Below are 27,525 nucleotides of genomic sequence, written 5' to 3'. Positions count from 1 at the left end.
TTCTGAGTAGCCTTGGGCAAAGTATAGCATTACTTCCTCTGTATTCTCTTGGCCAAGCAAGTGGCTAAGCAGATTCACATTCAAGGGGAGAATTGGATTTCATGTTTGAATGGGAGGGATTAGTGGCTTTTTCACCCCATGACGATCTATTACCTCAGTTACTATAATAGCCTCTTAACCATTGTTCCTCTTTCTCTTCCAGTGCATCATGGAGTTTATTCTTCACTCAGTAGACAGAGTGATCTCTTTAAAATCAAAGTCTGTAAGGGGCACCCAGGGTGGCTGTCAGATAAGCATCCGACCCTTGATATCAGTTCAGGTCATCATCTCATGAGGTGGAATCAAGCCCCACCTCGGGCTCTGCGCTGATATCACAGAAGCTGCTGGAGATTCTCTGTCTCCCCCTCTCTCTGCCCCTCTCCCCGCTCATGCATGCACACTCTCCCTCTGTCTCAGATAAATACACATTTTTTAAAGAGTCATAGTCTGTAAAATCTCATGGCACTCCTCTGGTGAAAACCCTCCCATGGTATCCCGTCTTATTCGGAGTAAGAGCTGAAGTCCTGAGGGTGACCTACATCTGCCTGTGTTACCACGTCTTCATCATCTCTCCGATCTCATGTTTGACTCTCTCTGCTCCATACTGTAATTCAGGAACCTAGTGGATTCCTGCCTCAGGGCGTTTGCATTTAGTGTTCTGTGCTGGGTGTCTAGAATACTCTTCCAGGTTTTCTGTATCGCCCCTGCCCTCCCTTCCTTTAGACCTCTGCACATATTTTCCCTTCTCAGCGAGATATTCCCTGATCATAAAAAATGCCGACTTTACCTCCACCAGCCGGGATCTCCTGCCATTCTTACTTTTTCGCCCTTACACTGAGTGACATACTTCGTATTTATCAGCTTATGTATTGTGTATCTCCACCCATTGGAGTATAAACTCCAAGGGGACAGAGACTGGTTTGTGTTTTGGCCATATCCCAGTACCTTGAACACCACTCGGCACTTAGTAGGTGTCTAGTAAGTATCTGTTGAATACACAGAGGAACCTGATTTCAACCCAGGTTTAAGTTTTCATGAGTTTTGTATCCATGCTTACGAAGTATTTTAATTTATAAATATAACTTAATACTTCATAATGCTATGAGATTAAATCTGGTTTAACAGACAACTGTTGGGGACTCCCAAGTCACATTGAGGACCTCCAGGGTACAGGATTTCACTGCAATCACTGATGCCCAGCTCCTCTCCCTTTCCTTTTTCAGAGACATTCAAAGGACTTCCTGTCATGTGGTGTTACCTGAGCCCCACTGTACCTTTCTTTCAACAAATAACTGCTACTGTATGTCCAGTCTGTGCTAGGCACTGAGGATATAGTGGCACAGATGTAACCCTAGTCCTTAGGGCGTTAATGCTGTGGTCAAAGAGAAAGACAACAAATCAGTGTACAGATAATATAAGTCATTGCAGATGGTGGAAAGTGCCATGAAGGAAATAGGCAGTGGTCTATGAAGGAGAATTAGAATCTACCTTATTTTTTTTAATGTTTATTTGTTTCTGAGAGAGAGCCCACACACAAGCTGGGGAGGGGCAGAGAGAGGGGGGGTGGTCAGAAGATCTGAAGCAGTCTCTATGCTGACAGCACAGAACCTGATGGGGGACTCGAAGTCCCGAACTATGAGATCATGACCCAAGCCAAAGTCAAACGCTCAACTGACTGAGCCACCCAGGCACCCCAAGAGAGAATCTCCTTTAGAGCCAGGGAAGGCTTTGGTCACAGAGTGAGCTTTGCGTTGAAATTTGGGGCAGGGGGATGTGAGAGACAGGGAAAACCTAAGGGAGAGAGGGTGGGAGGGAGAATTTGAGAGGGGGCTGTGTGAGCGTTCTTGCTGGTGTCTTATAAAGGCAGTAATATCATGAAGGCTCCACAGTCATTAAACCTTATTACTTCCTAGAGTTCCCACCTGAAAATACCATCAGTGGGGATTAGGGTTTCACCATATGGATTTGGGGGTGATATATAGTTCAAGGCAGTGTCATTTTTAAAAATTTCTTAAATGTTTACTATTTTGAGAGAGAGGCACACACACACACACACACACACACACACACACACACACACACAGAGTGCGAGTTGGGGAGGGTCAGAGAGAGAAGGAGTCACAGAATCTGAAGCAGGCTCCAGGCTCGGAGCTGTCAGCACAGAGCCCGACGCACAGCTCGAACCCACGTACCCCGAGATCATGACCTGAGCCAAAGCCGGGCACTTAACCAACTGAGCCACCCAGATGCCTCTTTAGAGCAGTGTCATTTGAGCAAATGCTTGAAGGAGGTTTGGGAGCAGCCATGAGGGTATCTTGTGAAAGAGTGGCCACCTAGGGCAAAAGTGTGGTACGCCTAGAGATGAGTTATGTGTAGCAAATGCAAAGGCCCGGAGGCAAGATCTTGCCTGGAGTTTTCTAAGAACAAGGAGATGCGTGGTGAGACGTGAAGACATCAAACTTTAGAGATTAGGCTCCAGAGTCAGGAAATCCAAGGGTTTAAGTCTAGAATTAAGAGAGTTAAAGCCCACTTTTTAACTGTGTGATGCTCTTAGGCAAGTAATATGTCCTTTTCAACCCTGTTTCTTCTTTTGAGAACTGGGAATATTAATACTATGCTCATGATTATGATGAGATTTGAGGGGCCAAGGAATGTAAAGTATTTGGGCAGTGCCTGACATAATTAAGTGCTGAATAAATATTTGGTTGTGGTAGTGATAGTTGTAGATCTGTATTATTATTATTATTGTTATTATCATTATTATTAGTGTTTATTTTTGAGACAGAGAGTGTGAGTGGGAGAGGGGCAGAGAGAGAGGGAGACACAGAATTTGAAGCAGGCTCTGAGCTGTCAGTGCAGAGCTTGACGTGGGGCTTGAACTCACGAAGCGCGAGATCATAACCTTGGCTGAAGTCAGATGCTCAACCGACTGAGCCACCCGGGTGCCCCTAGGCCTGTATTATTAATACACATACTATTACTGGTTCTGCTGCTTCTCCTTCTTTTCCTTCTCTTTTGATAAATTTTAGAATTTTTATAGTTCCAATACTTTGACTCTGTGTAAAGATGTTTGAATTTTGCATCCATCAGTACTACTCTCTCCAATAAGCTTTGGGATGTATCATCACTCGTTTTCAGGATTTGCATGACCTGAAGCATGTGAGTGTCAGGTCCGCAAATATGGTTGTGGAAAAATAGCAGTGCCTTTTCCTGGTAAAGTCCCGGCCCATGGCTGTTGAGTGGAGATTGTAATGGAGCCTGTAAGTGGTGAAGGACAGCTGTGACGGCTATGAATTTCCCTCGAGATTCCAGGACTGCATCCCTGGGTCTGGTGTGGTGACTGGGGACTTGGGGTCCTTCACTGTTGATAGTGTTCCTATCTGGATGGTGGGGATATTTGTCTTCTTTGTGCTCTTTTCTGGGTTCTAAAGTTTTTACAGCAGGTACTCAATTATATCTGAAGAGAGAAATAAGGCCTTGACGGTTGTTCATTTTAAAGTTAGCCACTTCTCAGAATTTGATCAGGCCCTATTTTCTTAAATCTTCTGTCTTCCATTTCCATTTATTTTGGTGTAAACACCATCAATGGCCCTTAGTTGGTATTCACTGCAAGGTTTAGAACAGTACCCGTTCCTCTGAAGGGTGTCATTTCCTGTTTTACCTACAGAAAACAAAACTTTTCTTGTACAAAATTCTGTCAAGTCTCTTTTGAAATGAACAGCTTTAATCTTTTCATTACTCTTTTCAGATATAACATGGATTACACGTTGAGGGTGGAAGCAGCTTTCTGTATTTCCCAGCTGGCTCAATTAATACCATTAAAAAAAATTTTTTTTGGTTTTGTTTTGGGAAACCAAGGCCGTGGCGGTAGCTTCTGGATTTATTAAAGACTTGTTGTTCCCTCTGGGAAAAAACGTGAGTCTCCCGCAAGATGAGAAAGTAATTTCTGGGTAAATAGGGTAAAAGGCAGGCGTCTGCTGAAAACTCCTTGTAAGATCTCTGGGATCATCCATCACATCACCAGGTCTCCCCTGCTGACAGGAAGCTAATGGCAGTCATACCCTGCTGCCAGATCAAGGAAATAAAGATTGCCTCTACCCTCTCTTTGCCCTTGATCAGCAGGCGCTGTTGACAGGGATGACGAATTAGATGAAACCCGAGGGTGAGGACCAGTAAGCATTGTGTGATATGACAGTTAATTAATATGTGTAAAATAAAACACAAACGAGTAAAACAATTTCATGTTTTGCTTTTCTAAGAAGACATCTTTCCTGTGTCACAGCCAAGATGTTACTAACTTTTAACGAATTGGTTTAAAAATTTTGGTCTCTCAAGTCACTGATTTGATCCTTGATTTGATTTTATCGATTCACAGTGGGTTCTGTTGTATAGCTGACAAGGGCATGATTTGCATTCTGGGTTAAGGAGAGTCCTGTAGGCTTCAAATGCTACAGCCATCTCAGAAGGCAGCCCACTCAGGCACTGGACATCTCTGAAGTAAGGATGTTTGAAAAGAGCCAATTTCTATTAGAAAGCATAGAACAATTTATTGCTTTATGTGATAATTATTCCAAGTAACTTATAGTAACGAAGATTTCTATTTGATTTTACTTTTTAAAAACTGACCACTAATTTTCTAATGATACCACTGATATACCACAAAGTATTCTAATGAAATAATTGTCTTAAAGGTCAGTATGGCTAAAGGACAAGATTTTCAGTAGATCACATCAGCACAGACATCTATTCATCACTGTCTGCATTTTCCAAACAATGTTTAGAAGTGTTAATAATTGTCTTTAATTTCACCTCTAAAAGCTACCAAATTTGGTTTAAGAGAGTGACGAATAATTTATATGACTCACCTCTCTAGAAGGTGTAGTCTGTAACATAAAATGAGCCAGGTTTGTGGTGAGAGAGGTCCACCATGATGTGAGAATATAATTGCTCATTGAGAAGTGAACTAATCGAAATGAGGGCAATAACAGTTAATCAGCTGGGTCGAGATCATCCATATTTTTTTGGACTGTGACTTATATTTATGGAGATAATTGGCAAGCGTTAAAGTAATGGATGGTCCCAAGCTGGTGTGGGGCGGGGATGCCAATAAAGCCTTTACAAGGTAAATGTTTGTATTAAACAAAGGGCTGGGGGTGGGGGGAGCACATGTTAGAAACAAGAAAGAGGGGCACCTAGGTGGCTCAGTCGGTTGAGCGTCTGACTTCGGCTCAGGTCATGGTCTCACAGTTTGTGTGTTCGAGCCCTGCGTCAGGCTCTGTGCTGACAGCTCCGAGCCTGGAGCCTGCTTCACATTCTGTGTCTCCCTGTCTCTCAGCTCCTCCCCTCCTCATACTCTGTCTCTCTCTGTCTCTCAATAATAAATAAATGTTAAAAAAAAATTTCTTTTTTAAATTGAAAAAAAATGTGGCGCCTAGGTTGCTTGGTCAGTTAAGCATCCATCTGTGGATTTCGGCTCAGGTCATGATGGTCTCACAGTTTGTGAGTTCAAGCCCTGCATCAGGCTCTGCGCTGATAGCCAGGAGCCTACTTGGGATTGGGATTCTCTCTCTCCCTCTCTCCGCTCCTCACCAGCTTGTGTTCTCTCTCTCTCTCTCTCTCTCTCTCTCTCTCTCTCTCTTTTTCTCTTTTTCTCTTTTTCTCAAAATAAATACGTAAACTTAAAAAAATAGGAATATTCAATGTTTATGTTTTCCACTCCATAACCCTTTAATACTATGCTGAAATATGATCTTAGAAATCGTACTGTACCCACTCTGTTTTCCTTTACACTGTAAAGGAAACACTTGTGTGTTTTGGTAAGGAAAAACATAACTATGACAGTAGAATATCTTTGGTGTGGGCTTAATGTGGTAACTAACTCCTACTTATTCTTTTTTTTTTTTTTTTAATTTTTTTTTAACGTTTTATTTATTTTTGAGACAGAGAGAGACAGAGCATGAACGGGGGAGGGGCAGAGAGAGAGGGAGACACAGAATCGGAAGCAGGCTCCAGGCTCTGAGCCATCAGCCCAGAGCCCGACGTGGGGCTCGAACTCACGGACCGCGAGATCGTGACCTGAGCTGAAGTCGGACGCTCAACCGACTGAGCCACCCAGGCGCCCCTAACTCCTACTTATTCTTTTAGCATGTCCTCGTCTACGTGACACAATATTCCCTTTGTTTGGACGTACCAGTATGTATACTTGATGGAAGCCAAAATACAATGTACGTGGCAATGACTCTGTAGCTGACAACTTGGGAAGGCTTAAGAGCTCTTATGCCTATGTCAGCTGAGAACCGACGTAGTTATTAAATCAGTACAAACTCCTTTTTTCCCCTGTATCCATCTTGAATTGTTCTTATAATCACTCTATTTTGGTATTCAGGATAAGTTGATTTCTCTCTTTATATCCAGCCGTATAGTATTTGTCTCATAAGCAAATATTACATCCTTTCAATTAGAAGGAGTTAACCATAGAAAGAATAGCATGATAACATGGAATTAGGGAGATTGAGGTCCTCCAATTTCATCGTCTTCCAGTAAACAGGCATTTTCTTATAGATAGATGCGGATGCTTAATGACAAATATTAACTTACATGATGGTATTTACAAATGTGTTGATTTTGTGATTTCTTACCACAAGATAATCCAGTGAGTTGTGTTTGGAAGGTATTATGTACATTCATGGGAGAGGATTTGAAAGATGATGATTAAGGACAGCAAGTTTTGTGAAGATAGGGGGGAAAATGCCTGTCTGGGGGGAACTGAATTAGGCATTACTCATAGGTACAGAAAACGTAAGTTCCATGTTAGCAGTGTCATAAATGATCAATAGCTAGTTTCTTTTCTTTCTTTCACAGCTGTTTCCCTTTAAAATTAGAGTGTGTTGGGGCGCCTGGGTGGCTCAGTCGGTTGGGCGTCCGACTTCAGCTCAGGTCATGATCTCACAGTCCATGAGTCCGAGCCCCACGTCGGGCTCTGTGCTGACAGCTCAGAGCCTGGAGCCTGTTTCGGATTCTGTGTCTCCATCTCTCTCTGAACCTCCCCCATTCATGCTCTCTCTCTCTGTCTTAAAAATCAATAAAGGTTAAAACAAATTTTAAAAAAATAAAATAAAATTAGAGTGTGTTATGGCATCGACGGTAATGATGCTTCTCTCGTGATGGCCATTGTTTGTTGAATTCCTATTATGACCAGGCTAAGCATTCTATGTGTGTCATCTTATACAATTCTTGCACAACCTTATGGGGCAGGTGTTGTTATTACTCCCATTCTAGAGATGAGGAAAACAAGGCCTAAAACATTTAACTTGGCTATAGTTGCACAGTTTGTAAATATTAGAGCTGGAATTAGAACTCTCCAAGTCTGATTTCAGATTTTATAACAACGTTTTTCTCTTGTCATTCAGGGAGTCTAGAGGCCCACAGTTTTTAGGAAAGTGATATAAAGTAATTTTCTGATCTCATCCTTCTCTTTGTTCATATATTGGGAGGCCTCATGGAAGCAGCTGTTACATTGTTACAGAATGAATTATACCTTGCACATCTTGTTCCTGGAAAAATAACAACTCCTGTACTAAATTGTAATATCCTTGAAGACAGAGACTACTTTTTATTTATCTCTGCATCTCTTTCGGGTAATATTAGCAGCTTTATTGATACACAGTGCAGTTTCCATAAAATCTACCCCTTTAAAATGCACAATTCAGCATTTTTATCGTATTCCTAAAACTGCAACCATTGTCACTGTCTGATTTTAGAATATTGTCATTACCTCCAAAAGAAACCACTGCCCATTAGCAGTCACTCTTGATTTTTTTTCTTTTTTAAGCTAAAGAAAGGAAACTTCCACATATTCGAAACATTCAGCATCAGACTTACAAAGTCACCTAATTTCTGGAAACTTGATATTCTTAATTCATTGTAGCTTTTCACCAAAATAATCATTTTCAGATTTCCTTTTGAAATTATCTGGTGGAGATCATTAGAATTCATTCATTTCTTCTTACTCAGACAATTGCTGTCATTAATTCAGAGAACGTAAAAAGTATTGCCTGTCATAATGGAGAAGGTCTATCTGACATCGTCCCCTTTTATCGTAAACAGCCTTTAGTGCTAGGATATGGATTTAGTGACTTCTGGAATTCCATTTTGAACAAAAATGCCTCAGGTTAATCCTCAAAAGTTGATTTTTTTTTTAACATTTATTTATTTTTGAGACAGAGAGAGAGCATGAACAGGGGAGGGTCAGAGAAAGAGGGAGACACAGAATCTGAAACAGGCTCCAGGCTCTGAGCTGTCAGCACAGAGCCCGATGCGGGGCTCGAACCCACAGACCGCGAGATCATGACCTGAGCCTAAGTCGGACGCTTAACCGACTGAGCCACCCAGGCGCCCCTCAAAAGTTGATTTTTGATAAGCATGCATCTAGGGTAGAGATTCTTACCCTTTATTTCCCGATTGCTGAATGTTTGAAATGAATCAATGAGAGCTTGAGAATTTTCACTTTGCTTTTTTTTTATGTTTATTACTTTTGAGAGAGACAGAGCACAAGTGGGGGAGGGGAGAGAGAGGGAGGGAGACACAGAATCTGAAGCAGGCTCCAGGCTCTGAGCTGCCAGCACAGAGCCTGACGCGGGGATCGCACTCGTGAACCTCCAGATCGTGACCTGAGCCGAAGTCAGGCACTTAACTGAGCCACCCAGATGCCCCTCACTTTACTGTTTTTAATGAATGCAGGGTTTCCATGAGGTTAGAGTGCCAGCGTTCCCTTCCTCACGTAAAAGAGGAAGAGTGGTTAATATTTAGTTTCAAGTTACTACCTGACCTTCCTGTTCACTGGCTTGTGGCCTAATTTTTTTTTCACATTTATTTATTTATTTATTTTTATTATTTTTTTTTTTTAATTTTTTTTTCAACGTTTATTTATTTTTGGGACAGAGAGAGACAGAGCATGAACGGGGGAGGGACAGAGAGAGGGAGACACAGAATCGGAAACAGGCTCCAGGCTCTGAGCCATCAGCCCAGAGCCTGACGCGGGGCTCGAACTCACGGACCGTGAGATCGTGACCTGGCTGAAGTCGGACGCTTAACCGACTGCGCCACCCAGGCGCCCCTCACATTTATTTATTTTTGAGAGACAGAACGAGACAGCGTGTGAGCAGGGGAGGGGCAGAGAGAGAGGGGGAGGACACAGAATGTGAAGCAGGCTCCAGGCTCTAAGCTGTCAGCACAGAGCCTGACTCGCGGGCTCGAACTCACTGGCCATGGGATCCTGACCTGAGCTGAAGGCAGAAGTTTAACCGACTCAGCCGCACAAGGGCCCCACCTCCGGCCCAATTTACCTCATTAATCTGGCTAAGAGTAGTAAGACATAGTTCTTAAGAGCTTGGGTGTGGGATCAAAAAAGTCGTGAGGGGGAAGCATTCTCCCCTGCTGCTCCACTTCATCAGCCCCCTGACCTTTCTGTATTGAGGACAGGTGATGATTTACTCACCCTCAGGCAGAGAGCTGTGAAGGGTCACCTGCTCCCTCCCCACCAGTCCGTTCCTCCACCCCAGTGTTTCTTTACATCCAGGAGCTGTTGCTGTTCTGTGGCTGTGAGGTCCTGCGTTCAAATCTTGCCTCTGCCGCAGCACTGCCAGCTGTGTGATTTTTGAGAGAGAGAGGACATGTACATGCACAACTGGGGCAAGGGCAGAGAGAAGGGGAGAGAGAGAGAGAATCCCACATAGGCTCTGTGCTGTCAGTATAAAGCCCAAGGCGGGGCTTGATCCCATGAATGCTGAATTCATGAACCTGAGCCGAAATCAAGAGTTGGACGTTTAACTGACTGAATCACCCAGGTGCCCTGAACATAATTTTTTTCTAATGTTTATTTATTTTTGAGAGAGAGAGAGTGTGTGTGCGCATGTGATGGGGGAAGGGCAGAGAGGGAGACAGAGGACCCAAAGCAGGTTCTGCCCTGACGGCAGAGAGCCTGACGCAGTGCTTGAACACATGAACCGTGAAATCATGACCTGAGCCAAAGTCAGACGCTTAAACACTTAACTGAGTGAGCCACCCAGGCACCCCTCCCTGAGCATAATTTTTAAATGCCTTAAATTTGCTAAGGATTTTGTATCCTTGCATAGGAATTGATTTGTTACAAGGATTCTGTGATATATAGTCTGGCAATGGTTACCCTTCCTGTTTTACAGGTAAGGACATTGACTGCATAAAAAGGGATTTTCTAAGGTCAGTGACATAATTAATTTTAGTGCCCAAGCTGGAACTAGAACCTGATTCTTCTTGTACGAGTTCCTTCCTTTTGAAAAAATCGCTGCCTTTATTCATTGTCAGGAGCTAGTCGCTTGCCAAAGGCTTCCGTAGGCAAATATATATATATCCTCTCTCTGATTCATAATGTGATGGATGCCCTCAGCAGTCTGCAAGGTCCACATTCCTCCTTGGAATTGTGTGCATCTCCTTGAAAGGGGACATGTTCAAACTTCTAATAACAAAGGGCACCTGGCCTTCAGGAAAAGGATGTATGCACAATTGGAACAGTTCCTGTTGAACTGTCTTCCTCTTGGTGGCTCCCTCGGATGAGGTACTGAAAACCTGTTTCTCTTCAGCCCCAGTCACAGTTGTAGAGAGTCGAGCTAGAAGTAAGATCACAAAAACCAGATCAGATGCTCCCCATCTCTGGTATCTAGGCCACTTTTAAAATCATCAGCACAGCGGGACAAATGCCAAGCGTTTATTTATTCCCAGTGTCTTAGGTGTGATTCTTTAATGAGATTCCTGTGCCTCTATCACGTGTTGTTCCTCTATGCAAGACGGAACTCGAAAAGATCTTGTGGTAACCATCATGTGAGTTGTTGATGGCTTGACAACATTTGTCTTGATAAACTTGCTGTTGAGCAGCTTGGCAATATTCCATTCGAGACATGATTACTGAGTATTCTTTGTCATGGTCAGGATTTGAAAGATGAGGGTGTTACTTGTGACCTTTGTTAAGATGGTTGGAAGGTTTAGACGGAGGGAATGTCCAATTAGTTAAAGTGGTGCTTCCCACAGGATCCATTTGTGGTGACCCGTGTAGTAAGGTTCTCCAGAGAAGGAGAATGGGTTAGGGGGTGGGGGGGAGGAAGACAGTATGTGTAGAGAGAGAGTGGGAGGGGGAGAATGATCTTTACGGTACAAATTGGCTCATGCAGGCAGTTGTAGACACTTAAAAATCCTACACTCTGGCCTTTGCATATTGAGAACCAGGAAAATCTGTGGTGTGATTGAGCCTGAGTCCCAAGTTCTGAGAACCAGAGTAGCCAAAAGTATAAGTCTTTGTCTGACTCTGAAGGCCCCAAAATGAGAACCTCCACTGCCGCATAGTCTGAGGGCAGGAGAAGAAGGATGTCTCGGCACAAGCAGAGAGTAAATTTGCCCTTCATCTGCCTTCTTGTTCTATTCAGACTCCCAGTAGATTGGCTGATACCCACCTACACTTGGCCAGGGTAGTCGTCTTCCTGCGAAGCTCTTCAGGAAATAACTCCCACAAACACAGCCAGAAATGACGTTTTACGAAGTAACCAGGCATTTTCTAACCTAGTCAGGTTGACACAGAGAAACAACCATCATACCACGTGAGACCTTCCTTCCTCAATAAGGCTTCCTTTGAAATGAAGGAGGGAGTGGAGATTTGTAGAACATTAAATAACAGGTCAACAGCTTAAAAACTTTGATCCCTGTCCTCCTAGGAGTAGGTTGCCCTTCTTTGGTTCTCATTTTGTGGTGTTCTCTAGGGACGATATCAGTCGAGTCCCTTTTAGTTTTTTATAAGGAGGCATCTATTTGGATTGGACCCAGGCCCAATCAGATTCTAGGCTCTCTGAAAACAACTTAGTTCCGCTGAAAACATAGCACAGCATATGTGTGTGTGTGTGTGTGTGTGTGTGTGTGGTGTTGCTCACTGATGCTAACTGGCAGTTTGAGACCCATTCATTCCTATGACCGTTCCGAGTCCACTGAGCTCTCACGTCTGAGACCACCAGTATCTTGAGTCTTTACCCCCTCCTTCCCTGTATGTTTTCCCATCTCTCCCTCCATCCAATACACACACACACACGCTCACACACCAAATAAGAGCCACAGAATACTTGCAGCCCTTCCCAAGGCTCCATGACTACCTTGTACATCTCTCTCCTCTTGTCACACTGCAACTTTTTCCTGCTCTTTAGCACACTTTTCTCTCACCTCTGGTTTTTCTGTGAGGTCCCTGTGATCAGAGAACCCGGAGCCTTCTCTGGTTTCTCCGTCCTCTCGCCTATTATTCTTTCCTCACAGGCTTTAAGCTTTCTCGGGGTCTTGCTCACTCCCATCACCTGACAGAGTGCACAACACTTTAGATATGGTTGTAAGGAGAATGATAGAGATGCCATCATGTGTTGGCTGGAGGGGCCGTTCTAACACCCTCTGCTCCCTGACGAGCCTCCGGGTTCTGGCATCTGTGGAGCACATACCTAGCAACCCTGGCACATAGTAAGTGCTCAATAAATAGTAACTGTTAATGTTTTTATTTTTTATTCCCTAATCAAGAGTCTTTCTTGACTTTCAGTGGTCGTATCTATGTGGCCTAGCTTCATGCTCCCTCTCCCCCTTTCCCAAAGGATAGAGATTTGAAAGGATGCAAGGATGAGACCAGGTGGACTTGTTTTAAACATATGTATGTTCTCTTATGAGAAAAGATCTGTTGGACTTCTGTTGGATACTTCATGTTAAGCAGCAGTGTTGGCGATACAAAAGCTTTGGTAAAAGAGAGTGGTTTTATTTAAAAATCCAGGAAGATAACATACAGTACACATTCTGATGGCTCCACAGTTGGGTGCCTGTTGCCACCTTTAAGGCACCAGAGAAAAATTGTTTGTGTTTCAAATCTTTATGGCTCTGGTCTGCATTTGTGGCTATGTCGTTTCTAAATCTTTCTGGGGCATGAAGAGATTTACATACTTCTTGCGGGGCACCTGGGTGACTCCGTCGGTTGAGTGTCCAACTGTGGCTCAGGTCATGATCTTGCGGTTCGTGAGTTTGAGCTCTGCTTCGGGCTCATGCCAACAGCTCACAGCCTGGAGCCTGCTTCAGATTCTGTCTGTCTGTCTGTCTCTCTCTCTCTCAAAAATAAATATTTTTTAAAAAGCAAAAAAAAAAAAAAAATTACATTCTTCTTGTGATTGGCCTGTCTCCCTAAGAAAAAGGCGTCTCCTCATAGAAGAATGTTTGCAATGGCAAATGCAATGAGATTTGTATTTCTGGGCTGGTGAGAAAAGGAAGAAGGTCATTTATAAATCAGAGCCAGGGAGGCAGGAACTTTCTGTACAGGGTGAAACCATAAAGACTGCTTAGTTTGTAGAACCTGTGTTCACTCCATTTTTAATTTGAAACCAAGGACTGAAATAGCTAATAGGCCTACAAGCTCCTACACACAGTAAAGCAGGCTGCATTAACGGAGGGTCGGCATCCAAAGAATGATGTGGGTTTGAATTTGAAGATATTTTGCACTGACACAAAATGATTTTATTGTATCTAAATCGTAAGCACAGAGATTGTTCTCCATGAGATCTGCAAGCCTGTTGTTGAAATTCACATCCTGGGACCCAAATCAACGTCTGCGGAAGTCAACTCCTTGCTTTGTTTCGGATGCTTCCTGCAGCTAGACGCTGTGATGAGATAGGTCCACACAGGCATTGTGTCATCCGAGGGTCACCCAGAGCCCTGAGTACAGCCATTTGTTTTACTTCCATGTAAAAATTTTTATTGTTTACAATTTGTATTTATTTCTATCATTCCCATCCTTACCTATATGTGAGGAAAGGAAGGCCGGCAAAGTTCAGCAATCTAAATTCTTTAGAGGGTAAGGTGGTGGACACAGACTTGGGCCCTCAAGCCTCTAACCTCTCCCAGTGTTTCCTCAGGGGTTGGAGGCCTGGTCACAGTGGTTCTCAATGATTGTAAGATGATGGGAGATGAGTTAGGCATCTATTTGGTGCCTAAAACTTGTTTTCGGCTTCTTGCTGCTACTCGAACATTGAGCAGCCGCTTTTCTTTGAATTTTTGAACAATCGTCATAGTTCTGTGAAGTAGAAAGTCTCAAATTGGTGCTAATGGGTCTCTAACAGCTTTCTGATGTTTGTCAATCTCCCCCTTGTAATAAGAGGACGCAGACCTCAGGCTCAGAGCATGAGGCTCTAGTAAAATGGAATGGCTTTGTTTTTGCTGTATTTATTTTTAGTCACTTATTGTTTATGGCAGAATGAAACCCATTCTTCACTTGAGGTAATGCTAAATGTGTTCTTTTTATAAAATAAATTATAAGTAGTCAAATCACCCTTCATGGTATATATATGTATATGTATATATACATATAGTTCTGTAGGTGCTGAGAAACACGGAGAAAGTACAGTCGGGGTACAGAACAGTTCTCTCCCCCGCCCCCTGTGCTCTTGCTTTGTGGTCAACTCTATCTGCACGTTTGCCAGCCACTGATGACTCCTTATCCATCCTGCAGCCTTGCCTTTTAGAGAGAATCAAATAAATGGGAGCACACAGGAGGCAGCCTTTTGAATCTGGCTTTTCTTTCACTTGGCACGATGTATTTGAGGTTCATCCATGCTTTACCTGTCTACAGTCTGCAGGGACTGAGTACAGTCTGTCCTTTCACCAGTTGAAGAGCATTAAGTTTGTTTTCATTTAGTTTGGAATGATTCTGCATAAGGCCACTGTAAACCTTTGCATATCAGTTTTTGTGTGGACAGAAGTTTTCATTTCTCTAGGATAAATCCCTAGGAGTGTGACTGTTGGGTCACATGGTGAATTTATGTTTAGTGTCCTATCAAAATGACAAAACTCTTTTCCCACTGGCTGTGCCATTTTGCAGCCTTCCCAACGATGTATGAGAGTTTCAGTTGCTTCATACTTTTGCCAGCTTTTGGTATTGTAAGGTTTTTAAAACTATTTTAGTCAGGGGGCGCCTGGGTGGCTCTGTTGGTTATCATCTGACTCGTGATTTCAGCTGGGGTCATGATCTCACAGCTTGTGAGAGAGATCAAGCCCTCTGTTGGGCTCTGGCCTGACAGCATGGAGCTCTCTTGGGATCCTCCCTCTCCCTTTCTCTCTGCCCCTCCCCTGCTCTTTCTCTCTCAAAGATAAATAAATAAACTTAAAAAAAAGAAAAACCTAATAGGTATGTAACAGTTAAGCATTTCTTTTTTACATGAGTATAGTTCCATTTTTCAAAAAGTAGTTTGATTTGAAGGGCAAATATTGAGTAAATCTTACTGCCTGTCCTGTAATATGGCAAAAATTGTGTGAGTGGTAGGTGACTGAATGAATTTGTAGGAACAGTTCATTCAACTGTGCTTCATCTCCATTAGCGAAAAGAAATGAACAGCATGAGGCTGTCCTAGGTAGCCAACGAATTTCAAGCAATGCGAGTAATTGCTTTATTGTACGAAATGATCTTGCCTTAACGTCGAAGGTAGTTGAAGGGACTATAATTTTTTGAAGTCTCATTGTTGGATTTTGATAAGCAGGACCCAGATTAATTTAACAGCAGGTGAAATCACTGACTATTAACAATTCAGTCTTAGTAGGGTAATGATTCTTCTATTAGCATTCTGGCCTTGAGACCTTTTGGACAGGTACTGAGTGACAGCTCACCTGAAACCCTGATGATGCTGGGAATATGAGGCAGGAGGAAACAGCATGGTGCGTGCCATCCCTAAGATTTCGTTTGCTTCCTCGATTGGATGTTTCACGAGAATGTTCAGATTCAAAGGAGAGATCTAATGAGCACTGGATCCATCTTCCTTTCTATAGCCACGGTTTGTGGAGTTTGATAAGGAAGGTCACTTTGTGATTTCCTCAGGAAGGGTCACTCAAGCCAAGTATACCAAAAGTTTATGAACCATAAAATGTGTGTAAGAAGCAAGCAGCCACTCAGGCTTTAAAAGGTGGACTTTTGGGGGCATTGCTAATTCATACTGAGACATTCAGCAGGGCATAGCTCAAATTCAGTTGTTCAGTTATGATCAGGTGGTGGGAAAGTTTGATGGCATTGACTACCCAGTGAAATTTTGTAAGCATTTTAACACTTAAAAAAGGCTCTCTTTAAGTGACTAATGGATTGAGTTTAAAAAATAAAATCAGGCAGGGGCACCTGGGTGGCTCGGTCGGTTGAGCGTCCGGCTTCGGCTCAGGTCATGATCTCGCCGTTTGTGAGTTCGAGCCCCGCGTCGGGCTCTGTGCTGACAGCTCAGAGCCTGGAGCCTGTTTCAGATTCTGTGTCTCCCTCTCTGCCTGACCCTCCCCAGTTCATGCTCTGTCTCTCTCTCTCTGTCTCAAAAATAAATAAACCTTAAGAGAAAAAAAATTTTTTTAATTAAAAATTTTTTAAATAAAAAATAAAATAAAATCAGGCAGAAAATGAGCAGCACCATCTTCTCAACTTTATATGTAGTGTATTTTTATTCATTAACTAAAGGTAAGTGTTGTTGACATGGATGCCGGCTTTCTGTGCCACGGGAAACCTTGGAACATAACTGTTTGTTTGATTCACTTGGAGCCTGTATTCTGTTGCACAGTTTTGCAAGGACTAAGTGACTATGGAAGATAGTTGAGTAGGGTACCCAAGAATCAAGTTGTTTTTCAAGATTCCTGAAATAATCATTCAATTTATAAAATGCCGGAACAGCTACATACCCATTCGTACAATTCAGAGTATGAGAGGTATTTAAAGGAATAATCATGTTGTCTCTGTTGGTTTCTGAACCCACATTCCTGAGGTTACCTCTGCTAAGGATTTAGGATTATTCTGCCCACTTAATGATTTCTTAACTCAAAAAACATGCAGCATCCATAGGGCTTCACTAAAAGTCAGTGATAGTTTACATAGTATTCTGTAACTTGTTTGTGTCACTCAGCTGAACATCATAGACATTCCTTCCTTCTGGTGACTGTGCGTAGATCTCACTGTTGTTTACATAGTGAAAACATTTTCCTGAGGGTGAATCTACCGTATTCCATGCAATCATTCCCATATTTATGGGCACTCGGGTTTTCATTTTGGAGGACTGCTTTTGCTTCGTTCTTTTTGTTTTGTTTTTGCTACAAACCCTGCTGCCACAAATATCTAAAGAGATTTGTTTTCCTAAGAGACCATACCTCTTCCTGGCTTCCTTGTTACATGACCTTGGGCAGTTAACTTTCCTTTCTGTCTCAGCTTCCTCATCAATAAAATGAGTATAATAACACTCTTTCCTTTTACCTTTCTTGTAACAAATCCAGGAGTATTGACGGAGTGCTTAACATTGCCTGTGACCTTAAGTAAGCATCCAGTTAATGGATGCTATCCTTTCCTACTCTACGGTTTGATCTTCTGTCTCACTCCTGTTTTGTTTGTTTGTTTTTTTGCAGGCAAGGAGGTGAACACTGTGCTTATTTGCTTAAATCTAATAACTGTAAGACACTGGCCCGATTTCTGGCTAGACAAGCAGAAGGCAGTGTTGTAGGATGTGGAAAACCCCACTTTGTCAGCCTGGTGATTATTTTTTTTTTTTTTTAATACGCTGTCCCTGAGGAACATGATAGAATTTGTTTTACTTCTCATCTGCCAGGAAGTAACCCTTCTGGCTTTGTTAGAAGTGTGGTTTGTAATAATTGTACCCACCCCAGATGGCTCCTGAAAACCCTTTGAAATGCCATCTGCCAGGCGTGTGTCCAGCCGGCAGCCTGTCATTCTGCTAGAAGAAAAGGGGAGGCGGGGTCCCCTCCCCTGCCCTTTTCTCCCTATCGTCACTGAATGGAGCCTGGTCATGTTGGCCCAGACCCAGGGCGGGTTACTCGGAGGATAACTGGGAGTAAACCTCCTGCTAGCCTGCCGAGTAGAAAGGTTTTGTCTGGGTAATAAACCCTGAAGGTTCCGTGGGTGGAGACTAACCCGCCCCCCACCTCCTTCTCCTGCAGCTCAAAGGCCACCAAACATATTTATTTACACGGGAGACGAGTATCTACTGGTTTCATTATTCCTCTAAAATGTAGCATTTTTGAAGTTCTTCTGTAATTTTGAATCCTTTCAGGAAATTAAGACCCAGGGGTGACTGTTGCTTTGAAAGGAAATCTGGCAAACTGGTCAATGGCAAAGAGAAGGCGGCTACTGAAGGAGAGGGGAAAACCCATCGTTGTCTGGTTTTGGAAGACCGCAAAAACCCAACAGATCTTTCATTTAGTTTTATTTATCCTCATCTTTTTTTGGGGGGGGGGGTGGGGTTGGGGGATAGATTAGGTTAATGGATTTATGGTACGGTGCCTGAGTAGAAAGTTGCCATACAGAACACATTTAGGACAGACCCCTTCATGGCAAGTTTCAGAGAGTTTCTGTTCTTGCCCCACACTGGGGTTTCCCAATATGGTGGAGACTGTGTCTTCTGAGCAGCCGGATAAACAGCTTTTGTCACCTGGCTCCAAGACAACATTTGCTTCTTCCTGCCTTGCTGACCGCTACGTCTTAGTTTTCTTTGAGGGTCTTTCTCAGTTTCTAAAAATTCCAAGGTTTTAGTGTTCAACCCAAACCTCTTGCCTTCCTTTTCTACACACGCCACACACTCTCCCTGGATGATCTCTGTCTCTTACCTTCAAATGCCAGTGGTTTGCTGATCACTCCCGATTTTGTGTCCCCGTCCCCACTCTGATCTCCAGACTTACCTGGTCAGCTGTCCACAGCCCTCCGCATCTACGTGTGTAATCAGCATCTCAAACTTGACCTGCCCACAAGTGAACTCTTAATGTTTTTTCCCCTAGGAACCACTGCCTCCCCTGTCTTCTTAATCTCTGTAAAGGGCACCAGGCCATTTGCCTATTTTGCCCAGGTCAAAGAATGGGATGTCAGTCTTTATCCTTCTCTTTTTCTTACACACTCCCTCCACTCCATCAACAAGTTCTGTCTTCGAAATACAGATCTAGTGTGGCTTGGTGAGTTTAACCTGTCTATCCTGTGGACTGTATCACAGCTATTTGTAATATTCACCACGGATGATAGAAATCTGATTGCTTTGCACTACTCCCCACCCTGCGATTCTTGTCCATGCCCTGATTTTCTCTCACGTGGACCCTGTAATAGCCCCCTCACTGGTTTCATTGCTTCTGTTCTTGCCCACCTCCTCCTACTCCTCTGCCCAAAGCCTGTTCTCTGTCAAGCTTCATGATCTTCTTAAAATGAATCAGAGCACCACCCTGCTGAAAACCTTCCAGGGGCTTCCCATCTTCCTTAGGATAAAATATGAAGTGTCTGCTGTGGCGTCCCTAAGGTGTCCCCTTGCTTTTATTTCTAACCTCCTTTCCATTATTCTGTCACAATTACTCTGCCCTTCCCCCAACATACAGAGCCTATTCCTGCATCCAAGTTCTTGGCCTCCCCACCAGTCCCCTACTTTCCCATCACTTTGTCATGGCTCTCATTTTAGGTGGCCGCTCCTTAGCCTGCTTTTTCCTAATCCCCACCTAAAATAACTTCCCCGCCCCCTACCCTGCTTCCTTCTTCAAGATACTTTAAAAAATTTTTTTCTTAATGTTTATTCTTTTTGGGGAGAGAGAGAGAGAGATAGCTTGAGCGAGGGATGGGGAGAGAGAGAGGGAGACACAGAATCTGAAGCAGGCTCCAGGCTCTGAGCTGTCAGCACAGAGCCCTGAGGCGGGGCCTGAACTCATGAACCACAAGATCATGACCTGAGCCGAAGTCAGCCACTTAACCATCTGAACCACCCAGGTACTCCTCTTCCAAGATACTTGTAAATCCTTTATCAAAAAAAAAAAATCCTTTACCTTACATTGCTCTGAGACACGTTCATCTATGTTTCCTATGGACGAATTGTTTCCACCTGTAATTATATGCTATATTCACATATGCATTTTTTCTTCTTTCATAGTAAAATGTAAATTCCATTAGGTCAGGGGCTTTGTCTTATTCACCAGTGTTTCCTCAGTGCCTGAACTGGTGCTTGCTTTAATTGGGACCTCTGTAAATATTTGAACTATAGCATTCTGTCAACTCATTTCATTCTGACAATGCTATAAACTATAATATGTGCTGACAATTATTGAGCTAAGCCTTCTGAAAGGTTTACTTCATTCAGTGCACACAACAAACCTATAGCATAGGTACCACTGTTATCCCTAGTTCACAGATGAGGAAACTAAGTAATAACAGAAGCTAAGGAACATGCCCAGGACCACAGGTTGTTGGAAGGAGTGGCAAGCCTTGAACTTATCATTCCCACCGCAGACACCAACTCATCAACAGTATATGGTATTCTTTATGGTTCTGGAGTACCTGCTCTGTGCCTGATATTGGAGATTGCAATTTAAAGCTTGTAGTCTACCTAAAGGGACTTGTATCACCTGCCAGGTGAGCCAGAAATGGGAAATTAGGAGATGGTACAAGTGTAGACTTCTGGGGGCCCCTGGATGGCTCAGTTGGTTAAGCGTCCGACTTCGGCTCAGGTCATGATCTCAAAGTCTAGAGTTCGAGTCCCACGTCAGGCTGTGTGCTGACAGATCAGAGCCTGGAGTCTGCTTCATATTCTGTATCTCCCTCTCTCTCTGCCGCCCCCCGCCCCCCCACTCACACTCTGTCTCTCTCTCTCCTTCAAAAAAATAACAGTAAAAAAAAATCAAGAGTAGACTTCTGGACACAAGAAGGCTTCTTTACCAGAAAGCTTTAGTATGTGGGACCTGATGAGCAAACGTGTGCAATACAACCATACTGTGGACACTGTGCAACTCTTTAAAACATTCAGATTTCAGATATTGGAAAAATCAGGCTCATTTAAAATGTACTTACCCCGAGTTAAATACGCAGCAAGTGTTGAGGTGTGTGGGGGTTTTTTTGTTTTGTTTTTTGTTTCGTTTTTGACTTGAAAGGATTCTGGATAGCCACCGTAGGTGTATGGACATGATCATTCACCTAGGCAAGTGATCATAGAACATTAGAGCCACAAGGTACAAACAGTTGGTTATTTAATTGTTTTAAAGTTTCCAGGATTGGGGGAAATCCTTGCCTACTAAGTTCCTAGGAATCAAGAAGAATCCCTGCTCATTATGTAGGAAACATTGACCTTAAAGCATCACAGCTAATGGTGCCTTGCTAAATAAGTTATGTAGATGCTTCACCTAACTTGAATGTAAGAGCAGAAATCATGTGTTTGGCTCTCTTTTGGTCTTTCCTAATATTTAACATTAGTTCCTAGTACACACTATGTAATGGCTTCTTGGTTGGTTTTCTTCTTTGGTTTGTATGTAAACCACATTCCTTCCTCATTCCTTCCACACTTTTTGTTGAGATTAGGCTAAAATGATAGGTCTGGAGCCTAGCACCTGAGCTGGGTGACTTAAATACTCCAGAGGCCCCGTATGACTCATTAGAAGAATTGCTATGTTTATTAGTCACTGAGCGAATGACCATATTAATTCAAAAGGAGATTTCCTGGTAAATTCAGTGTCCCTTCTTTCCAGTCAGAACTTAGGGGTGGCCTCTTTTCGTCAAACATATTAATTACACAGAGAGCAGCAGCATTTTAAACCCTGGGAGATCTCCATCCACCGATCTTGGGTAATTGCGTTTCTCTAGTGATATGTTGATGCAGTGGGTGTCATTTTCTTCAAACGGCTTATTACATTGGAACTTGCTGGATGTACCTCGGAACACAAGAATTGTGAGGCCTGTGGTAAACACATAAACCCCTTAGGCTCTGAGCTTAAGGTGGATAACTTTTTAGTATTTACTGGAGTCCTAAAAGCTGCTGGTTGTGAATATTGTCCGTGTAAAATCCAGTCTGCCTTTTTCATTCAGCGCATTTTAAGAAATGATAAAACTCACCCCAGGCTACCCAGCTGTGCTTGGTTTGCTCTTTCTCCCGCCTGAAGGTCGCCAGCACGAGAGGGTGGAAGTGGGGATGCTGTGCTGTTAGAACGAAGGTGCCTTGACCAAGTCCTTGACCAGGTCCTCCAGCCTAGGGAACAGGTTATGTTAATTACACCTAAATGGGGAGCTTCCTGTTTGCGTTGACTGATGGTGTCCCTTGCATTTATGCAGGCACAACCCGGTCTCCGAGAGAAGGAGAAGTGCCTGGCGTGGACTATAACTTTCTGACTGTGAAGGAGTTCTTGGACCTCGAGCAGAGTGGGACCCTTCTGGAAGTCGGCACCTATGAAGGTGAGCATGTCTACGCAACAGTGGTGAGGATACCTCTGTCCTGGGCGCTTTGGAGGATCGGGGCCATTCAGGCATAAGTGTTTTGTGAATAGAGGAGTCTCATCAGCTACAGGAGATTGCAGCTCACCTTAATGTGATTGATGAAATAAGGTGTATGGAATAAGGCTTTGTGGAGCTCTTCAAAAATAGTTTTGGGGACTTTTCTTCTCCAAGAGTTTTCTCCTTTATTAATTTATTAATTTATTAATTTAAATGTGTGTATCTGTGTGCGTGCATGCACACGCCTTGTTTTTCAGTATAAGTATGCATGGTATTAGAAGGGTGCCTGGGTGGCTCAGGCGGTTAAGCATCTGACTTTGGCTCAGGTCGTGATCTCACAGTTTGTGGGTTCAAGCCCCATTTCATGCTCTGTGCTGACAGCTCAGAGCCTGGAGCCTGCTTCGGATTCCGTGTCTCACTCTCTGCCCCTCCCCTGCTCACGCTCTGTCTCTCAAAAATAAGTAAAAATATTTTTAAAACATTTTTTTTTTAAAAAGAAGAGGGCAAAGAGTCATGGTCAGTCACAAAATGTGACCTTATAGGTACTGTTTTAAACTTGAAAATGGAATGTCATGTTTTACCGCTAATTGATTTTTAATGCATTTTTTGAATAGATAATACATGTATATGGTTCATGAAACAAAATATTTCAAAGTATTAAATAAGTAATCTCTCTCCTAAACCTATCTTTATTTGCCTAATTTTACATTCTTCTTTCTCAATATTACATGCAATGCCATTAGTTTTTGATCACCCTTCTGAAACTTCTTTATGTAAATACAAGGATACATGTGCATGTGTGTATATAAACAAATGTGTTTTGTGCATGTGTTTTTATGTCTCCCCTATTTTACACAAAAAGGTAGTGTGCAATACATGCTGTTTGGTACCTTGGTCTTTTATTTAATAGGATGTCTGATCAGTTTTTGCAATGCAGTAAGAAAGCATTCGTTATATATTTTAAATGGCTGTATAATCTCATTGTATCAGCATGGCCATGATTTATTTAACTAGTTCCCTATGGATAAATACTTTTAATGTTTCAAAACACTACTTGCATTAAATAACATGGATATAAATCATTTCACACAAGTGCAAATATGTCTATAGGATGAGATTCCACAAATGGCGTAGCAAGGTCAAAGCCAAATGTGGGGAAAAAATTCAATGTATGTTTTCTGGAAACATTATTGTAGCTTGATTGTTCTTTTGAGTGTAACTATTTGAGACTGAAGAGCATAATATGATACTATTAACTAGGTCAGATTATATTAACTTGGTCAAATTATTATGGTAGGTCTTAGTCATTTTAAAATTTGGATTTGTTAGGTGATCACAGGGGCGTTTTCAAGAGTAGACTTAAAAACAAAGGGTACAAAGACTGTTATTTTATTAGGGATATTGTAGCTTTGATGTAATAATAACCCCTGTTCCAGTCAGTGGGTAACAATTAAGTACGGGTCACGGATCTTATATATGCTGATTATGGTTTGATATTCTTTGGAGGGGGGAAGGGCAGAGCATTATCTCTGTACCTACTGCCCATTTCCAAAGTGTGAATATACATTAGGCTGTGTTTAGATGTTAATCAATTCCTGATTGTGAATTCAGAAATATTTCCCTTGAGTATTGGTAACTATCAATTGTCTTAGTTTCCTGGAAGTGTTGGGATATGATTGGTGGTTAGGAGACTGGAAGGGAATCTGAGAAAGGGTGATTCACTAAGGCCTAGGAGTGAGGTGAGGGAAGAGGGGGGCGGTACTAAGTGGATGTACCAGGAGCCTCTTCAAGGTTGTCTTGCAAATGTGAATGTAGTTGAAAATTCCAGTGGCCCAGACCAGAACAAGTGTGAATCCCCTTTCATTAGCAGAAAGTGAATTGTCCTTATTTGAAATCGGTTATTATGCCCGTCTGGGGAGCTTGAATCCCCTCATCTAAAAAATACCCATTTGCATTTTTGGAAAGGTTAAGGGTGGGAATCATGCAATCCCAAAGAGTATGTGTTGGGTTGAAAAAGAAAAGCATGTGGCATAGACAACCACCTGTCTGGGAAACAAGGAAGCTAACCTCTTTTTATTGAGTTGTTTATATTACAGGTGATATACAGGTGGAGTCCGTTGGTTTTCTCATTTCATTTTTATCACTTTGACAGAGTAGCTGTTATCACCGAATATTTAGATGGGAATGCTAAGACCAAGTAGCAGTTAGGAACATTTTCAAGGTTCAGAGCTGATGTTAGAATACTGGAGCCCGGAACCAAACCCAGCTCAGTTTGACTTTCAGATCTCACACTCTCTTTCCTGAAAACCCTAAGAAAAGAATAGCCTGGCTATAACTAAAAAATCGTAGAAATAACTCATCCATACCTTAACCTAACTTCATGCTGGGTAGCAATAGGGAAGCATTTTTCAGAGAGCGTCTGATCATCTCATATAAAACCATCTTTCTGTGAATGTTGGTTGCTCTGTTGTTTTGGAGTTGAAATTTCTTATGCCCAGCATTAATCCTTTCCATTTTTCAGCCTTTTGACTGTTCGGTGTGTGTCAGCCTTTGACCTTTTAGCTGTATAATTTTCCTACCATATGAGACAGCTCATACTTTTTTGGAACCAACTGAAGTGTATTATGTTGACTCTTATAAGCTAGAAGCAAAGTGGAATTTTTATTAAATGCCAAATACTGTCAAAGGCATAGAGCTGGCCGGATCTTTGGAGAACTTCCTCTGTCTTTACCTCCCTTGGACCAGCCCGATGGCAGCTGTCTATTGGTCGCTAATAAGCGCTCGGGCTGGGCTGCAGCCCCGCCTGAGATTGAATCTCAGCCCCTCTGCTGTGGAGCTGTGTGCCCTCCGGCAAGTTGCTTAATGCTCCGTGTCTCCATTTTCCCTTCGGTAAAATGAGGATAATAATAGTGCTTCCTCATAGGTAGGATTAAATGAGACAATAATTGGAAAGGGCTGAGCACAGTGTCTGACACATGTAAGCTCTCAATCAGCGTTAGCTCTTATATTTACACACACGACTGGTCCGAAATTGCCACCCTGGTGGATTCCCTCCCCCTTCTGCTAGTCAGTAAACCAGCGCATTTGCCAGTAAAACATCTTTATTTACTTCCCAGGTATTCACCGTCTTTTTGTCTTCTCAGATGGTTTTCCTCTTGGCGTGTCCTGGTTCCAGAGAGAAAAGTCTAGTATAACAACACAAAATACTCCTTTTTTAAGAAAGCTTATTTGTTTTTTTAAGTGATCTCTACACCCAATATGGGGCTCAGACTCAGGACCCTGAGACAAAGAGTTGCATGCTCCTACAACTGACCCAGCCAGGTGCCCCCATAGAACACTCTTCAGGGCAACACACTTTGATCATTTTAAGTAAAAGTAATACATATACATGATGGAATACTTCATATAGTGAAGAACATAAACATACTCCAGTCCAAGTTGCTTCTCTTCTTCCCCATGGAGATCCACTGTTAAAGAATTTAGTGTAGAGATTTAGAAAAGGTAGACACAAAGAGCTTGTAGGTAGTACCCTTGTTTATTTCTCTCTTCTTGCCCTTCCCAGTCCACAGTTCTTGGGAATCTTTCTACATTGCCCGATAGACTTCTGCCTCCTTCTTTTAAAATGCTACACAGTATCCCAGTGTATGCTGACCAGTCCCCTGCAGGTGGACATTTAGGATGTTACCCCCACTCCCCATTATGGTTTGGAAGCATGGTTGCCATGAGCTCTCCTGAACAAGTATCTCAATACACTGTTCTGAGCGTAACTCTACAGTAAGTTTCTGGCCACGCAATTTTGAAGCAAGTCCTTCTAGGCATGCACAGTGCACTTCACCAAGTATTTATTGAGCATTTGCTTTGCATCAGATGTTGTTCCATGGCATCAAGTGTGATATGCAGGATGGAAAACCACAGCAGCTGTGCCTTGGAAGATGCTTATGCTTTTTAGTGATTTGTTTTTGCCAGTACTTGTCCAGCAGGTACTGTGTGCTGAGTACTCGTAAGTGGGTTATATGCCACCAACTCACTTCATTACCCACCAATCATAAGAGGTAGGCACCCATTTTCATTCCCCATTTTCCAGAAGAGGAGTATGAGACCCAGAGAGGCCAGTTATCTTTTCTAAGTTCACATGGTCAGCCAGGAATAGAGCTGGGATCCAAACCCAGGCGGCCTGGCTCCAGGGTCCATACTCTGCCCCTTAGTCTTAAGAGGCAAATTAAACAATTTCGAGAGAAGTGGTGCATGTTCTGAGAAGGGAACTCTAGGCTTCTCCAGAAACATACAGCAGGGGCACTGCATCTAATTTCATATCAGAGTAGACCCCCTTGAGGAAGTGGCAGTTGGCCAGGGGACCTCATGGGTTCAAGTGAGAGACTCGGGGACGTTGTTTCAGTTTGGGAATTAGCCCCGGCTTCAAGGCCTGAATCCAGAGAGAGCAAGTAGGATGAACCGAGAGAATGTCAGAAAGTTGGTCCTGGAGAAGGAGGGGCAAGGAACCATCTCCTGCTTCCTTTAGAACCAATGCAATCCAACAAATATTCCTTCAGTGATGGAAATGTTCAGTATTCTCAGCTGTCCAACATGGCCGCCACTAACTGCATGTGGTTATTGTGACTGAAAAAGTGAATTTTAAATTGAGTTTAGTTTCAAGTAAGTGGTCACGTGTATCTGGTGTCTGCCATGCTGTGTAGTACAGCTCTAGAACGAAAGCTTCTTCAGGGAAGGACGAGGACCTATTCCAGAAGACCCTTCCCTTCTCATTCAGCTGATTTCATTTTATTTATTTTTTGTTGTTGTTATATCTGTTTTTTAACATTTATTCACTTTTGAGAGACCAAGATTGAGCAGGGGAGGGGCAGAGAGAGAGGGAGATACAGAATCCGAAGCAGGCTCCAGGTTCTGAGCTCTCAGCCCAGAGCTCGACGTGGGGCTTGAATTCACAAACTATGAGATCATGACTTGAGCCCAAGTCAGATGCTCACCTACTGAGCCACCCAGGCGCCCCTCATTCAGCTGACTTCAGAGAGCTAAGCACGTGTTTCAAAGTTAAGCTCCCTTTAAAAAAGGATAATTTTGAATCCTCCCAAAGAGGATGTTACTACAGAGCAGTGGTGATCTTCTTTTGTGGATATATTCAGTGACGTGTGAAATGGCAGACAAGTAGAGTGAAGCACTAAGACCTCAGGGCCTGGTAACTGTCAGCA

The 27,525-nt window shown here is 42.9% G+C and overlaps 1 protein-coding gene across 18 annotated transcripts in view; it reads left to right on the top strand.

The window, feature by feature from the left end:
- MAGI1 (membrane associated guanylate kinase, WW and PDZ domain containing 1) overlaps window positions 1-27,525 on the top strand; it is a 631,971-nt gene that overhangs the window by 481,496 nt on the left and 122,950 nt on the right. For 17 of the 18 annotated variants that reach the window (XM_019469800.2, XM_019469789.2, XM_019469788.2 and 14 more), the window contains exon 3: window positions 22,160-22,279. In XM_019469800.2, coding sequence (XP_019325345.2) covers window positions 22,160-22,279 — 120 coding nt within the window. Of the gene's footprint in view, window positions 1-17,568; window positions 17,612-22,159; window positions 22,280-27,525 lie in introns of those variants that run through there. The other variant, XM_019469793.2, reaches the window with a different exon arrangement.

Source organism: Panthera pardus, unplaced genomic scaffold, assembly GCF_024362965.1.
Source record: "Panthera pardus isolate Hobbes unplaced genomic scaffold, ASM2436296v1 HiC_scaffold_8, whole genome shotgun sequence".
In the NCBI taxonomy this organism is placed as follows: domain Eukaryota; kingdom Metazoa; phylum Chordata; class Mammalia; order Carnivora; family Felidae; genus Panthera; species Panthera pardus.
This window is presented reverse-complemented; position numbering and strand designations above follow the sequence as displayed.